General features: G+C 39.6%; 1 protein-coding gene across 12 annotated transcripts in view; it reads right to left on the reverse strand.

Annotated features, from left to right (window-relative positions):
- Positions 1-492: 492 nt before the first annotated feature.
- Positions 493-14,844, reverse strand: part of LOC148003332 (sulfotransferase 1C2A-like) — a 31,240-nt gene continuing 16,888 nt past the window's right edge. For 11 of the 12 annotated variants that reach the window (XM_087568292.1, XM_087568297.1, XM_087568299.1 and 8 more), the window contains 4 exons: positions 5,260-5,386; positions 4,592-4,686; positions 4,278-4,458; positions 493-2,666 (listed from right to left, as the gene is read on the reverse strand). In XM_087568292.1, coding sequence (XP_087424418.1) covers positions 2,554-2,666; positions 4,278-4,458; positions 4,592-4,686; positions 5,260-5,386 — 516 coding nt within the window. In that variant the 3' untranslated portion in view covers positions 493-2,553. Of the gene's footprint in view, positions 2,667-4,277; positions 4,459-4,591; positions 4,687-5,259; positions 5,387-13,243; positions 13,391-14,844 lie in introns of all 12 variants that reach the window. The other variant, XM_087568304.1, reaches the window with a different exon arrangement.

Raw genomic sequence — 14,844 nt, forward strand, 5'->3', positions numbered from 1 at the left:
TAGACAGATTGGAAAAAAATCTGCAGATTACTGACTAGGAAAAGACAAAGTGAAAATTTCAGCTAAGGTGTATGCTGAAAAAGAGGCTGAGATTGTTACCTGTAATCCCCTGCTCTGCTGTGGGATGATATGAACATACACTGAGGAAAAACTCCACCTATAGCAGACTTCAACTTCTGAACATGCACATTTGTTTAAAAGGTGTCAGTCTGAACTGAGACTGCCACAGAAGGGGATGGATCCCTGATCCTCAACAGTACCCCCAAAATCCAAGAGTAAAGCTGTAACCATGAAGTACAAAAAGCATTGGAGACCTCAAGGTTTTAGTGATACCAGATGTAAGAGAGGTCTGCCGAGGAAGGTTGCATGAGCTTATTAATTGGCTCATTCTTAAACTGGACTGAATCATTTTTACTATCCATTTTCCTGCACCCAGTCTGTTATCAGTATTTATCATGAGCAGAAATAAATAAATGATTGATAGCAAACAAATGGAGTAACTGAAACTCTTTTATTGAATTTTGTGTATATAGAGATGTGCTAGTAAAATAATCATAAGTCAATGCTAGTAAAACTAAAATGTTTATAAACGTTCTAACAGTTACTTAACTACTCTTCTGATGTAATGTTTCATTTACTTGATTAATTCTTTTCTCTAAAAGTAATAGTTAAAAATTGCCAATGGGTAAATTATGAATACAATCGTGTACAAAGCCAACATAGTATGTTTTACCATTTATCTCTTTCAAGTTCTGCTATTTTAATTTCTGAATACAAAGGAAACTCCCAGAAAAATAAAGCCAAAAGAGGCTTAAGTTCGACACTATTATGTTTCCAAAGTTTACCTTAAATCTACAGTTAACCAGTAGATGGTTGGAGACCAGAGTCATTCCTTTTATAGGCTAGAGTGACTCTGGGCTCTTATGAACTTAACCCTGAAAGGAGGCAGATGTAGGGACTTCAGTTTAGTTTGGATTGTAAGAGGGGACTCTCTACCTAGAGAAACTTTGAATAATTTCAAGACTTAGAAGCAAACAATAAAAATTTACAATACAATTAGGATATAATTTTTTAATATAATAGACATTGTTAATTAACTATACACATATGGTTAGATTTCGGCAGTAACCAAGCGATTGTCTATAAGTTCAACAAAATTTCAGACTTTTCTAGTATTTTATAACCACATCATTGGGAATGTATTAGTGAGCTTTCTTTCATTATAACAATATCTGGGGAAAGCAACTTATAAAGACAGAAGCTTTATTTTAGCTCTTGGGTTTGGAATTTACATTCTGTGGAGAGATGGACAGAATATCATGGTGAGGGTAAATGGCAAAGCAAAACTAACCACCTCATTTTATTGAATTTTTCATGGCCAAGAAACAAGGGAAAGGAAGACCCAGGGCCAGGAGCACTCATTTTCTTCTAGGCCATGTTCCAGTTTCTTAGCTTCCATCCACTAACTTCTACTACACCTTCTCATAGCTCTTGCTGGTAGTAACACATGCTGTGCCCACGTCCTCAACATTTAGGAGAAAGTGTACATTTGAGTGATAGAAAGCAAATGTCATTCTAGCTCATGCTAGGTACCCTGAACTCACATATATATCCTGCTCATACCACAGGCTGCTCCTGCTGATCTCAGCTTAGCAGTGCTGACATCTGCAACTAAAGTGAAAGGGTAAGTGCTGAGAATTTGTGACCCGAAACGTGTTTGCCTTTCCGTCTTCCGAGCCATCGTGCAACATGCTGTGTTCTCCATATTGCCTGGTTACTGGGAGTAAAAGGATGCCCAAGACATGGAGCGAGTGGGAGGTGGAAGGAAGTATGCTGGCAAGCAAATGCAGATGGACTCTGCTAAAGTGGGCAAAAGTACAAGCTGTTCCTCAGAAGAGATGACAGGAGATCAAAACTCAACTGGCTGCAAGTTGAACACCAAGCATCCATTCTGCTTTTTTCAAGACACAATTTGTGCTTTCCAAAGGTCACCCTCATGCCTTTCTTCTGTTTCTTTTATGCTCCAGAACTAGGATTCTGTTTATTAAGATTTGGATTTCTGACATCTCCTTGAAGTCCTTCCCTCAATTTCCTCCTACCAGGTAGAAAATGTTCCAGTGAGCATGTTGCAACAAGTTGTCTACAAACTGAGTCTTCCCACTGTAACCATGAAAAATACCGATTGAGCAGAAAGACATTAGGAATTTCTGTACATTCATTTAGATGATTTCTAATATTTGTGTTTTTGTGCATAAGATAGTTATTTAGAGTTAGAATATAGGCTATACCTCCTAGAAAGATGTCATCATAAAATTTATACTATTCAAGTTTGTTTATTTATTAGCTTATTAAGCCATCTTACTGATTTGTACTGAATAGTGGAGAAAGTATACACTGGACATAATATGATTTTGTGAATTGTAATGTGATGTCAGTAATAACAGAGTCGGTGTCACAGTCCTTGGCATTTACAGTTTGCTTTCTGATCTTCCTTTGGCTGGATTGAGGCTTGCAGACGGACTCCTGTCCTTGATGTCTATCTTCTCATCTTGATCAGAGTTCCGTGCAGAAGTTTAGAGAGGTTCCATCCAACTTTTGCTCATAGATTTCATCAAACCTCTCATTCTGGGCCACAGTAAAGTGGTTTTTCCAATCACCCACAATTCCTAAAGGACAAAGGCCAGACAAAAGCATCAGTGTGTGGTTGACAGACTGTATCCCTGACTGGAGTGTGCAGTACCCACATTGGTGCTGTCCTGAGAGGAGCTCAATTCCTCACCACTTTACCTCTCCTTAATGAGAAGGGGGTTTAGTTGTCTTTGTGCAGGGGCTCTGGCATCTAAATAAAATCAATCAATTCAATGTGACCCAGAATCTTGGCTCTACTGTGCTACACACACATATTAGGTAGTAACAATTATAAAAATGAAGGAATGGTAGACATATAGCCATACAAGGAGATCTTAAGATGTTATACTGGCCAGAGATCTGGGGCATAAGAAAATACATATTGTGACACTCCAAGTATATGCCACCTAAGAACAAACAAAACCAACTTACAGTGAGAAATGGGAATATTTTCTTCTGAAGGAAAGATTGCCTGCAAAGGATATGGCAGGATATCAACCAAGCTGATGGAATTCTTTTTACTTTGATCACTTAGTTTTATTTGTTTGTAAGAATGTATTGAACTGCATCGTTTATTTCTATGAATTGTTTTTAGTAGATTATGTTATTGGAACGAGATTCTATTTTTATTATTTTAAATAATTTTAGAGAGATAATCACTGTAACACTTGTGATTCTTAAAGAAAATTATCCAACTTGATGAACAAGAAATGTTCATTGTAGCATTAATCATAAAAATATGGACACAATATCTAGAATAAGAGAAATACTTGGAAGAATAACAGGATATCCATGAGTCCTGTATAGACAGTCATGCGTAGAGGTCAGTATTTCTTTTCCTGGAGGGATAGCTCATATTCTGGTAAGCGAAAGTATGTAAGGTAATCACGGTTTGTGTTAGTGAACAGGTTTCTGTCATGGTATTCTTAGTTGTGTTTTTATGGCCAAAGCAAGCAAGCAAAGAAGCAAACACAAGTGAGTGCAGAGAAGAGTGGACATGGATAGACTGGGAAAAAGGGTGCTTCTCAAACCTTACCAAAGTCTAAGAGAGAAAGAGGGAATACTGCAAGGGCAATGGATTAACTCATGTGCTGAAAGTAAAAGAAAAAAAGTTCTGCAGCTGTTTATAAAACCTAGTCCTGGTTGCATAGCAGTGGAAAAAAGTGCAGATGTTAATGAGACAGTGGGATGGGTTTCATTCTGTACCTACCTTTTTGGAAAGTGGGTTTACTGAGGATCTGTGTGAAATCATCGAACTGTTGAGTTTTAGAAAGTTACTGAGTATACTAACTTTAAAAAATAACATTCCCCACTTAAAAGTGAATCACCAGGGATAATCAGATTTTTTTCTTTCAAAATCTAGGAAGCATTAAGGGCCTGGGTCTCAGTAATACATGCTGAAAGTCCTGAAAGTGTCATGAGTCATGATTTGGAGACAGAATCAAACTAGATGTCAGCTCTGATGAGTCTAACCGCAGGCAGGGATCCCAAGGAGGTGTGCACCAAGGGGAGTCTGTCTTAGTTATCTGTAAGACTTGCTTTGTAGAGCTTCTTGTACACTAGGAACAAATCTCTAGCTTTCTTAGAATCACAATATGTGGATTGGAGAGGGACTGCCTCAGAATTAGAGATAAATAAGCCCCACAGACCTTTTCTCATGAAAGGGGAAATGGACTGGTCCATGATAGTCTTGGGGATTGTAGAAAAATTTGTCAAAGGATTGTCTTTCATTTTCTCAAACGATGTCTCCAGGACTATTTTATCCACGACCTCTTCATCCAAATTCTTGCCCATGAACTGCATTACCTTCTGGATTTCACGCTTTGGGTCCTGTGAGTGAGGGTAGCATTAGTTGGACTGGAAAAGAGTTTTCACACTATCACATTTTTCCAGACATCTCTGTCAGAACCACATTCCTAAAGCAGCTTCCCTGTTCCTGATGCTGAAGAAGTAATTTACTTACCCTCTTCATGTCTTCATAGAAGAGGAAGAGAATCTGGTATCTGTCTCGAATTTCCCACCATCCTTTCACATGGTCAAACCAAGATCCCCAACTTACTGTGAAAAACAAGAATTGTTTTCATGGACACAAACCTTCCAAGTCAGGAAAGTTTGACTTTCCTTTTTTCTTTTTCTTTCTCTCTCTCTTTCTCTCTCTCTTTCTCTCTCTCTTTCTTTCTTTCTTTCTTTCTTTCTTTCTTTCTTTCTCTCTCTCTCTCTGTCTCACTCTCTGTCTCTGTCTCTGTCTCTCTGTCTCTCTCTCTCTCTTTCTTTCTTTCTTTTTTTCTTTTTTCTGGCTTCAGGTACATCAGAGAAGGAAAAATTCTGTATTAGATATTTCCCAGCATCACTGAGCTGCTCGATTCTGAGGTCACGTAGTTTCTGTCAGTATTGGGGGCTTTTCTTTAATATGAGAATTAAAGTGGCTTCATATTGATTATGCACAATCACTTGCACCCTGATATTATGACAGGGTCACACAGGCTGAGGAAAGTCTATAGGTCGGGAATCCCCAAATAGAGGCCAGGATAGGAGGCACAGGAAACTCTGGGGGATCAACTGTCAGGGGTTGTTCTCTCAGCTCAGCCTAATCGGGGTAAAACCACAGAGGGACAATGCATTTTTATTTACCTTTTCCATTGATGAAGGTTTCAAAATACTCATTCCAGGTGCCTGGATTGGGGAGCACCTGGCACATTCTGTAGAAGTGGTAGTAGGAAACCATGCAGTCTTTGGCGTTTCGAGCCACATAAAGGTACTTTGGAGAAGAAGAGAGGTGAGTTAAAGGAACACAAATATTGGAACTCCCTAGTTCTCCCTCTGGGTGAGTCCTTTTGGGGAATGCTCAGCTCTCCTGCCCTGGCACTGAGACTCAGCCTAGAGCAATGTCACCAATTATGGTACTCCCAGCCCAGCCCTAACTCATTAAAATTTATCTCAATTCTTGATTTCCCTTTTGTTATCAGGGGCAAACTCTTCCTCTACATACTCTGAATCAACTACAGAGCCACTGAGCCTTCCAGAAACCTCAGCCTGATTTCTGAGAAAGCAATTGCTCCACCTGCTGTTTTGGCGTGGAGCAGCACCGTGGATCCTACTTGATATGAGCACACACTTTCTTCCATGATGATCACTTTAAAATCTGTGTGTTTCTACACAGAATAAGCAAACACTAGGTGCATTTCAATAAGGACCCTGTTGGGAGACTTTGTTATCTTGCCCATGTATTCTCCAAGTCAAAATGCTGCTGTGCACCAATGGAAAGAATTTTCTAAAGTGTCAGATTATTTATTTATTTTTTAATTTAATTCTTGCACTTTGTACTCAGGCTGTCTTTCACCTCAGTATTGACTGACATTTTAGGAGTTTCATCTTTCCTTTTCAGGGATGTGCTTTCCAGCCACATGGCATAACTCTCACCTTTCCTCAGCCCTCATTCATCCCTTTCCAAGTCCATACATTTCTCTATTCTGATGCACACAGTCTGAGGGTTAGGCTCGTTCTGGTTTTTAATTTTCTGTGTTGTATATATAAATCGTTAAATATGTATATATAATATATAATGTATATAATATATGATGATATATACATATATGTGTAAGCAATTATAAAACACCATTGCTTTATTTGATGATTCAACCTAAAGTCACATCTTCTTTCTTTATGTCATATTTGATACAATGATCTATTTGGTACAGCATTAACATTTTCGTTTTTTGTCACTTTTTTTGTTTGTTTATTTATTTATTTACTTTTTTAACTTGAGTATTTCTTATTTCCATTTGGAGTGTTATTCCATTTCCCGGTTTACGGGCCAACATCCCCCTAATCCCTCCCCCTCCCCTTCTTTATTGGTGTTCCCCTCCGCATCCTCCCACCATTGCCGCCCTCCCTCCAGTAATCACGTTCACTGGGGGTTCAGTCTTAGCAGGATCCAGGGCTTCCCCTTACACTGATGATCTTACTAGGGTATTCAATGCTATCTATTTGGTCAGAGTACAGGGTCAGTCCATGTATAGTCTTTAGGTAGTGGCTTAGTCCCTGGATGCTCTGGTTGCTTGGCATTGTTGTTCATATGGTGTCTCGAGACCCTTCAAGCTTTCCAGTTCTTTCTCTGATTTCTTCAATGAAGGTCCTATTCTCAGTTCAGTGGTTTGCTGCTGGCATTCGCCTCTGTATTTGCTGTATTCTGGCTGTGTCTCTCAGAGGAGATCTACATCCAGCTCCTGTCTGCCTGCACTTCTTTGCTTCATCCATCTTGTCTAATTGGGTGGCTGTATATGTATGGGCCACATGTGTGGCAGGCTCTGAATGGGTGTTCCTCTGGTTCTGTTTTAATCTTTGCTTCTCTATTCCCTGCCAAGGATATTCTTGTTCCCCTTTCAAAGAAGGAGTGAAGATTTCACATTTTGATCACCCGTATTGAGTTTCAAGTGTTCTAGGCATCTAGGGTAATTCAAGCATTTGGGCTAATAGCCACTTATCAATGAGTGCATACCATGTGTGTTTTTCTGTGATTGGGTTATCTCACTCAGGATGATATTTTCCAGTTCCAACCATTTGCCTACGAATTTCATAAAGTCATTGTGTTTGATAGCTGAGTAATATTCCATTGTGTAGGTGTACCACACTTTCTGTATCCATTCCTCTGTTGAAGGGCATCTGGGTTCTTTCCAGCTTCTGGCTATTATAAATAAGGCTATAAAATAGTGGAGCACGTGTCTTTTTTATCTGTTGCGGCATCTTTTGGGTATATGCCCAAGAGAGGTATAGCTGGATCCTCAGGCAGTTCAATGTCCAATTTTCCGAGGAACCTCCATACTGATTTCCAGAATGGTTGTACCAGTCTGCAATCCCACCAACAATGGAGGAGTGTTCCTCTTTCTCCCCATCCTTGCCAGCATTTGCTGTCACCTGAGGTTTTGATCTTAGCCATTCTCACTGGTGTGAGGTGAAATCTCAGGGTTGTTTTGATTTGCATTTCCCTTATGACTAAAGATGTTGAACATTTCTTTAGGTGTTTCTCAGCCATTCAGCGTTCCTCAGCTGTGAATTCTTTGTTTAGCTCTGAACCCCATTTTTTAATAGGGTTATTTGTCTCCCTGCGGTCTAACTTCTTGAGTTCTTTGTATATTTTGGATATAAGGCCTCTATCTGTTGTAGGATTGGTAAAGATCTTTTCCCAATCTGTTGGTTGCCGTTTTGTCCTAACCACAGTGTCCTTTGCCTTACAGAAGCTTTGCAGTTTTATGAGATCCCAGTTGTCGATTCTTGATCTTAGAGCGTAAGCCACTGGTGTTTTGTTCAGGAAATTTTTTCCAGTGCCCATGTGTTCCAGATGCTTCCCTAGTTTTTCTTCTATTAGTTTGAGTGTATCTAGTTTGATGTGGAGGTCCTTGATCCACTTGGACTTAAGCTTTGTACAGGGTGATAAGCATTGATTGATCTGCATTCTTCTCCATGTTGACCTCCAGTTGAACCAGCACCATTTGCTGAAAATGCTATCTTTTTTCCATTGGCTGCTTTTGGCTCCTTTATCAAAAATCAAGTGCCCATAGGTGTGTGGGTTCATTTCTGGGTCTTCAATTCTGTTCCATTGGTCTATCTGTTTGTCTCTGTACCAATACCATGCAGTTTTTATCACTATTGCTCTGTAATACTGCTTGAGTTCAGGGATAGTGATTCCCCCTGAAGTCCTTTTATTGTTGAGGATAGTTTTAGCTATCCTGGGTTTTTTCTTATTCCAGATGAATTTGCAAATTGTTCTGTCTAACTCTTTGAAGAATTGGATTGGTATTTTGATGGGGATTGCATTGAATCTGTAGATCGCTTTTGGTAAAATGGCCATTTTTACTATATTAGTCCTGCCAATCCATGAGCATGGGAGACCTTTCCATCTTCTGAGGTCTTCTTCAATTTCTTTCTTCAGGTTCTTGAAGTTCTTATTGTACAGATCTTTTACTTGCTTGTTTAAAGTCACACTGAGGTACTTTATATTATTTGGGTCTATTATGAAGGGTGTCGTTTCCCTAATTTCTTTCTCGGCTTGTTTCTCTTTTGTGTAGAGGAAGGCTACTGATTTATTTCAGTTAATTTTATACCCAGCCACTATGCTGAAGTTGTCTATCAGCTTCAGTAGTTCTCTGGTGGAACTTTTGGGATCACTTAAATATACTATCATATCATCTGCAAATAGTGATATTTTGACTTCTTCTTTTCCGATCTCTATCCCCTTGACCTCCTTTTGTTTTCTAATAGCTCTGGCTAGAACTTCAAGAACTATATTGAATAAGTAGGGAGAGAGTGGGCAACCTTGTCTAGTCCCTGATTTTAGTGGGACTGCTTCAAGTTTCTCTCCATTTAGTTTAATGTTAGCAACTGGTTTGCTGTATATGGCTTTTACTATGTTTAGGTATGGGCCTTGAATTCCTATTCTTTCCAGGACCTTTATCATGAAAGGGTGTGGAATTTTGTCAAATGCTTTCTCAGCATCTAATGAAATGATCATGTGCTTTTGTTCTTTCAGTTTGTTTATATAATGGATCACGTTGAAAAAATCATGGTGGTTGAAAGTTCCACCAGAGAACTACTGAAGCTGATAGACAACTTCAGCATAGTGGCTGGGTATAAAATTAACTGAAATAAATCAGTTTTCTGTATATTAAACCATCCCTGCATGCCTGGGATGAAGCCGACTTGATCATGATGGGTGATTGTTTTGATGTGCTCTTGGATTCGGTTTGCCAGAATTTTATTGAGTATTTTTACGTCGATATTCATAAGGGAAATTGGTCTGAAGTTCTCTTTCTTTGTTGGGTCTTTGTGTGGTTTAGGTATAAGAGTAATTGTGGCTTCATAGAAGGAATTTGGTAGTGCTCCATCTGTTTCAATTTTGTGGAATAGTTTGGATAATATTGGTACGAGGTCTTCTATGAAGGTATGATAGAATTCTGCACTAAACTCGTCTGGATCTGGGCTCTTTTTGGTTGGGAGACCTTTAATGACTGCTTCTATTTCCTTAGGAGTTATGGGGTTGTTTAACTGGTTTATCTGTTCCTGATTTAACTTCGGTACCTGGTATCTGTCTAGGAAATTGTCCATATCCTGCAGATTTTCAAGTTTTGTTGAATATAAGCTTTTATAGTAAGATCTGATGATTTTTTGAATTTCCTCTGAATCTGTAGTTATGTCTCCCTTTTCATTTCTGATTTTGTTAATTTGGACACACTCTCTGTGTCCTCTCGTTAGTCTGGCTAAGGGTTTATCTATCTTGTTGATTTTCTCAAAGAACCAACTTTCGGTACTGTTGATCCTTTCTATGGTCCTTTTTGTTTCTACTTGGTTGATTTCAGCTCTGAGTTTGATTATTTCCTGCTTTCTACTTCTCCTGGGTGTATTTGCTTCTTTGTGTTCTAGAGCTTTTAGGTGTGATGTCAAGCTGGTGACATATGCTCTTTCCTGTTTCTTTCTGCAGGCACTCAGAGGTATGAGTTTTCCTCTTAGCACAGCTTTCATTGTGTCCCATAAGTTTGGGTATGTTGTACCTTCATTTGCATTAAATTCTAAGAAGTCTTTAATATCTTTCTTTATTTCTTCCTTGACCAGGTTATCGTTGAGTAGAGCATTGTTCAATTTCCACGTATATGTGGGCATTCTTCCCTTTTTGTTATTGAATACCAGCTTTAGGCCGTGATGGTCTGATAGCTCGCATGGGATGATTTCTATCTTTCTGTACCTGTTGAGGCCCGTTTTTTGACCAATTATATGGTCAATTTTGGAGAAAGTACCATGAGGAGCTGAGAAGAAGGTATATACTTTTCCTTTAGGATAGAATGTTCTATAAATATCTGTTAAGTCCATTTGGTTTGTGACTTATCTTAGTCTGTCTTTGTCTCTGTTTAATTTCTGTTTGCATGATCTGTCCATTGATGGGAGTGGGGTGTTGAAATCTCCTACTATTATTGTGTGAGGTGCAATGTGTGTTTTGAGCTTTAGTAAGGTTTCTTTTACGTATGTAGGTGCCCTTGTATTTGGGGCATAGATATTTAGGATTGGAGTTCATCTTAGTGGATTTTTCCTTTGATGAACATGAAGTGTCCTTCCTTATCTTTTTTGATGACTTTTAGTTGAAAATTGATTTTATTTGATATTAGAATGGCTACTCCAGCGTGCTTCTTCTGACCATTTGCTCGGCAAGTTGTTTTCCAGCCTTTCACTCTGAGGTAGTGTCTGTCTTTGTCTCTGAGGTGTGTTTCTTGTAGGCAGTAGAATGCAGGGACCTTGTTGCGTATCCAGTTTGTTAATCTATGTCTTTTTATTGGGGAGATGGGTCCATTGATGTTGAGAGATATTAAGGAATAGTGATTATTGCTTCCTGTTATATTCATATTTGGATATGAGGTTATGTTTGTGTGCTTTTTCTTCTCTTTGTTTTGTTGCCAAGGTGATTAGTTTCTTGCTTCTTCTAGGGTGTAGCTTGCCTCCTTATGTTGGGTTTTACCATTAATTATCATTTTTAGTGCTGGATTTGTAGAAAGATATTGTTTAAATTTGGTTTTGTCATGGAATATCTTGGTTTCTCCATCTATGTTTTGCTGGATACAGTAACCTGGGCTGCCATTTGTGTTCTCTTAGGGTCTGTATGACATCTGTCCAGGATCTTCAGGCTTTCATAGTTTCTGGAGAAAAGTCTGGTGTGATTCTGATAGGTCTGCCTTTATATGTTACTTGACCTTTTTCCCTTACTGCTTTTAATATTCTTTCTTTATTTTGTGCGTTTGGTGTTTTGACTATTATGTGACGGGAGGAGTTTCTTTTCTGGTCCAATCTATTTGGAGTTCTGTGGGCTTCTTGTATGCTTATGGGTATCTCCTTCTTTAGGTTAGGGAAGTTTTCTTCTATGATTTTGTTGAAGATATTTACTGGTCCTTTAAGTTGGGAGTCTTCACTCTCTTCTACAACTATTATCCTTAGGTTTGATCTTCTCATTGAGTCCTGGATTTCCTGTATGTTTTGGACCAGTAGCTTTTTCTGCTTTACATTATCTTTGACAGTTGAGTCAATGATTTCTATAGAATCTTCTGCTCCTGAGATTCTCTCTTCCATCTCTTGTATTCTGTTGGTGAAGCTTGTATCTACAGCTCCTTGTCTCTTCTTTTGGTTTCCTATATCCGGGGTTGTTTACATGTGTTCTTTCTTGATTGCTTCTATTTCCATTTTTAATTCCTTCAACTGTTTGATTGTGTTTTCCTGGAATTCTTTCAGGGATTTTTGTGATTCCTCTCTGTAGGCTTCTACTTGTTTATTTATGTTTTCCTGTGTTTCTCTAAGGGAGTTCTTCACATCTTTCTTGAAGTCCTCCAGCGTCATGATCAAATATGATTTTGAAACTAGATCTTGCTTTTCTGGCGTGTTTGGATATTCAGTGTTTGCTTTGGTGGAAGAATTGGGCTCCGATGATGCCATGTAGTCTTGGTTTCTGTTCCTTGGGTTCGTGCGCTTGCCTCTCACCATCAGATTATCTCTGGTGTTACTTTGTTCTGCTATTTCTGACAGTGGCTAGACTGTCCTATAATCCTGTGTTTCAGGGGTGTTGTAGACCTGTTTTCCTGTTTTCTTTCAGTCAGTTATGGGAACAGAGTGTTCTGCTTTCGGGCGTGTAGTTTTTCCTATCTACAGGTCTTTAGCTCTTCCTGTGGGCCTGTGTCCTGAGTTCACTAGGCAGGTCGCTTGGAGTAGGAAGGTTTGTCTTACCTGTGGTGCTGAGGCTCAAGTTTGCTTGTGGGGTGCTGCCTACGAGCTCTTTGTGGGGGTAGCAACTAGGAAGCTCTGTGCTGCCCTTTCCAGGAGCTTCCGTGCACCAGGGTTCCAGATGGCGTTTGGTGTTTTCCTCTGGAATCAGTAATGTGTGCAGAGTGCAGTCTCTTCTGGTTTCCCAGGCTTGTCTGCCTCTCTGAAAGTTTAGCTCTCCCTCCCACAGGATTTGGGTGTAGAGAACTGTTTATCTGGTCGGTCCCTTCAGGTTCTGCGGGTGTCTCAGACGCACTTGACCCGCTGCTGCTGTGCCCTTATCCAAGGGAACCCAGAGGTCATATACAGTTTCCTCTTGGGCCAGGGATGTGGGCAGGGTTGGGCAATGTTGGTGGTCTCTTCTGCTCTGAAGTCTCAGGAGTGCCTACCTGTCCAGGCGGTGAAGTCTCTCTCCCACGGGGTTTGGGAGCATCCGCATTAACATTTTCTTATTTTTGCATATAACAGGTTTGTCAGAAGTTTTTAGGAGCCAACTTGAACTGTTCTTTAGCAGACACCCTCATGAAGGTCTCTTTCCTTATGTATGTTGTATGTATGTATGTATGTATGTATGTATGTATGTATGTATGTTGTAATGTATGATCATGATCACAGTAGTAATCTGGGGATCTGAGCTGAGATGACTCTTCAGATAAGATCATGTGTATTTCTGTTAGATATACTGGTGTTTCTTGTACTGGGGTCATCTTATGCTGATTTGTAAGAGCTTATAGTCCAGGGTAAGAATAGGGAATTAATCTTTTAAACCTTTGACAGATGACACAAGACTACCCAGAAGTTGCCTACAGTCTTTTTTACCACCTACTATATTGGTAAATTTCCTTCTGTTGTTTGAATTCACCGAGAAGCTGGCTTCAGAAGTTGGGTTACTCCATACGCACTTCAACACCAAATATATTTTTCTAAGTGTACTCCAAGATCCCTTATCTGGGGAGAGACTACTCCATGAACTCTGTGACAAGGAGGGAAGAGAAGAGCAATATAGCCCAAGTAAAAAACTAGTTACTGAGAACATCTGGAAGGTGAACTCTTTTGTAAAGGTGTTACTTTGTTTAGCCCATTGGGAAAGAGATACTAGAAGATCAGCTCTTGGAAACCTTAGCCATAGAGAGAAACCTCAGTGTGAAACTCCAGCTGATGCTTAAACTTCCTCAGTTTCTTGAAAATGGTGTGAGCACAGGATCTCCTGATGTTATCTCTTTCCTACCTGTCCTTTACTTGGAGGAATATTCTGATCAGCCTGGGTATTTTATGAGTAAATTGACTGGCTATCCCAATGGAGATTCATCAGTAGTTTTTGCTAGATGTTTGTGAGTCCTCCCTTTGTAATATTATCTTTCTACTGTGATTTGTTCCTTGACCTGGAAGCCTTGCCCAGGGACACTCTATGCTCTGCCTGAGAATCTCTGTGCTGGGAACAACAAGTGTCAGATTCAAGAGGGCTTGTCCAGGCAATTTCTGCTTGAGGACCTGATTTGTTGTTTGTTATCTCTCTCTCTCTCTCTCTCTCTCTCTCTCTCTCTCTCTCTCTCTCTCTCTCTCCCTCCCTCCCTCCCTCCCTCCCTCCCTCCCCCCCCCTCTCTCTTTCTCTCTCTCTCTCTCTCTCTCTCTCTCTCTCTCTCTCTCTCTCTCTCTCTCTCTCCCCACCCTTCCATTTGCCTGCTGCTTTCTATTTGTTCATTTTCTCTGGCTTGTTTTATATACTTAATAACCTCACTCATTCAAAACTGAAAATATACCCATTGAAGACGGTTCTCAGTACCACAGAGCTCAACTCCTCCACCTACATATACATGGAAGATGATGACCCATGATACCTATACTCTCTCCTCATTCTCTTATCTCCTTGTGTTCATGTTCTGTTTCAATCCCTGTGCAAACATTAAAGCTAATGTTGCTGAATTATCCAGGGGATCAAATACCACTGCACAGGTCCATGATAATTATGCTTTTCTTAATTTTATTTCAGTTTTATTTTTTTGTAACTTGGGAATTTCCTCAGCTTATTTGATCTCAGATAATATCAAGAGGTATTCCTCAGTGATTTCATGATAGCTGGTCTCAGTAATGCCAGGAATAGAATTGGCACTCGTCACCCACCTTTACGGACAATACAAGTCATTTGATTGTAGGAACTCCACCAATATTTCTGCTATCTATAAATACTTTAGTCCTTTCAAAACAATCCTTAAAGCTTAAATTATGTGATGGTTTTATTTATATTGATGCATTGCCTGCTTGTATGATCATGACCCATGTGCAAGCAGTACCCATACAAACCAGAAGAGGGCATCATATCCCCTAGTACTGAAGTTACAGACAGTTGTGAGCTAGTATCTGAACCTTTGTCCTCTGGAAGAACAGCCAATACACTTAAGCACTGAGCCCATTTCTCTAGTCCCTTTT

Source organism: Rattus norvegicus, chromosome 9 (genome assembly GCF_021556685.1).
Source record: "Rattus norvegicus strain SHRSP/BbbUtx chromosome 9, alternate assembly SHRSP_T2T, whole genome shotgun sequence".
NCBI lineage: Eukaryota > Metazoa > Chordata > Mammalia > Rodentia > Muridae > Rattus > Rattus norvegicus.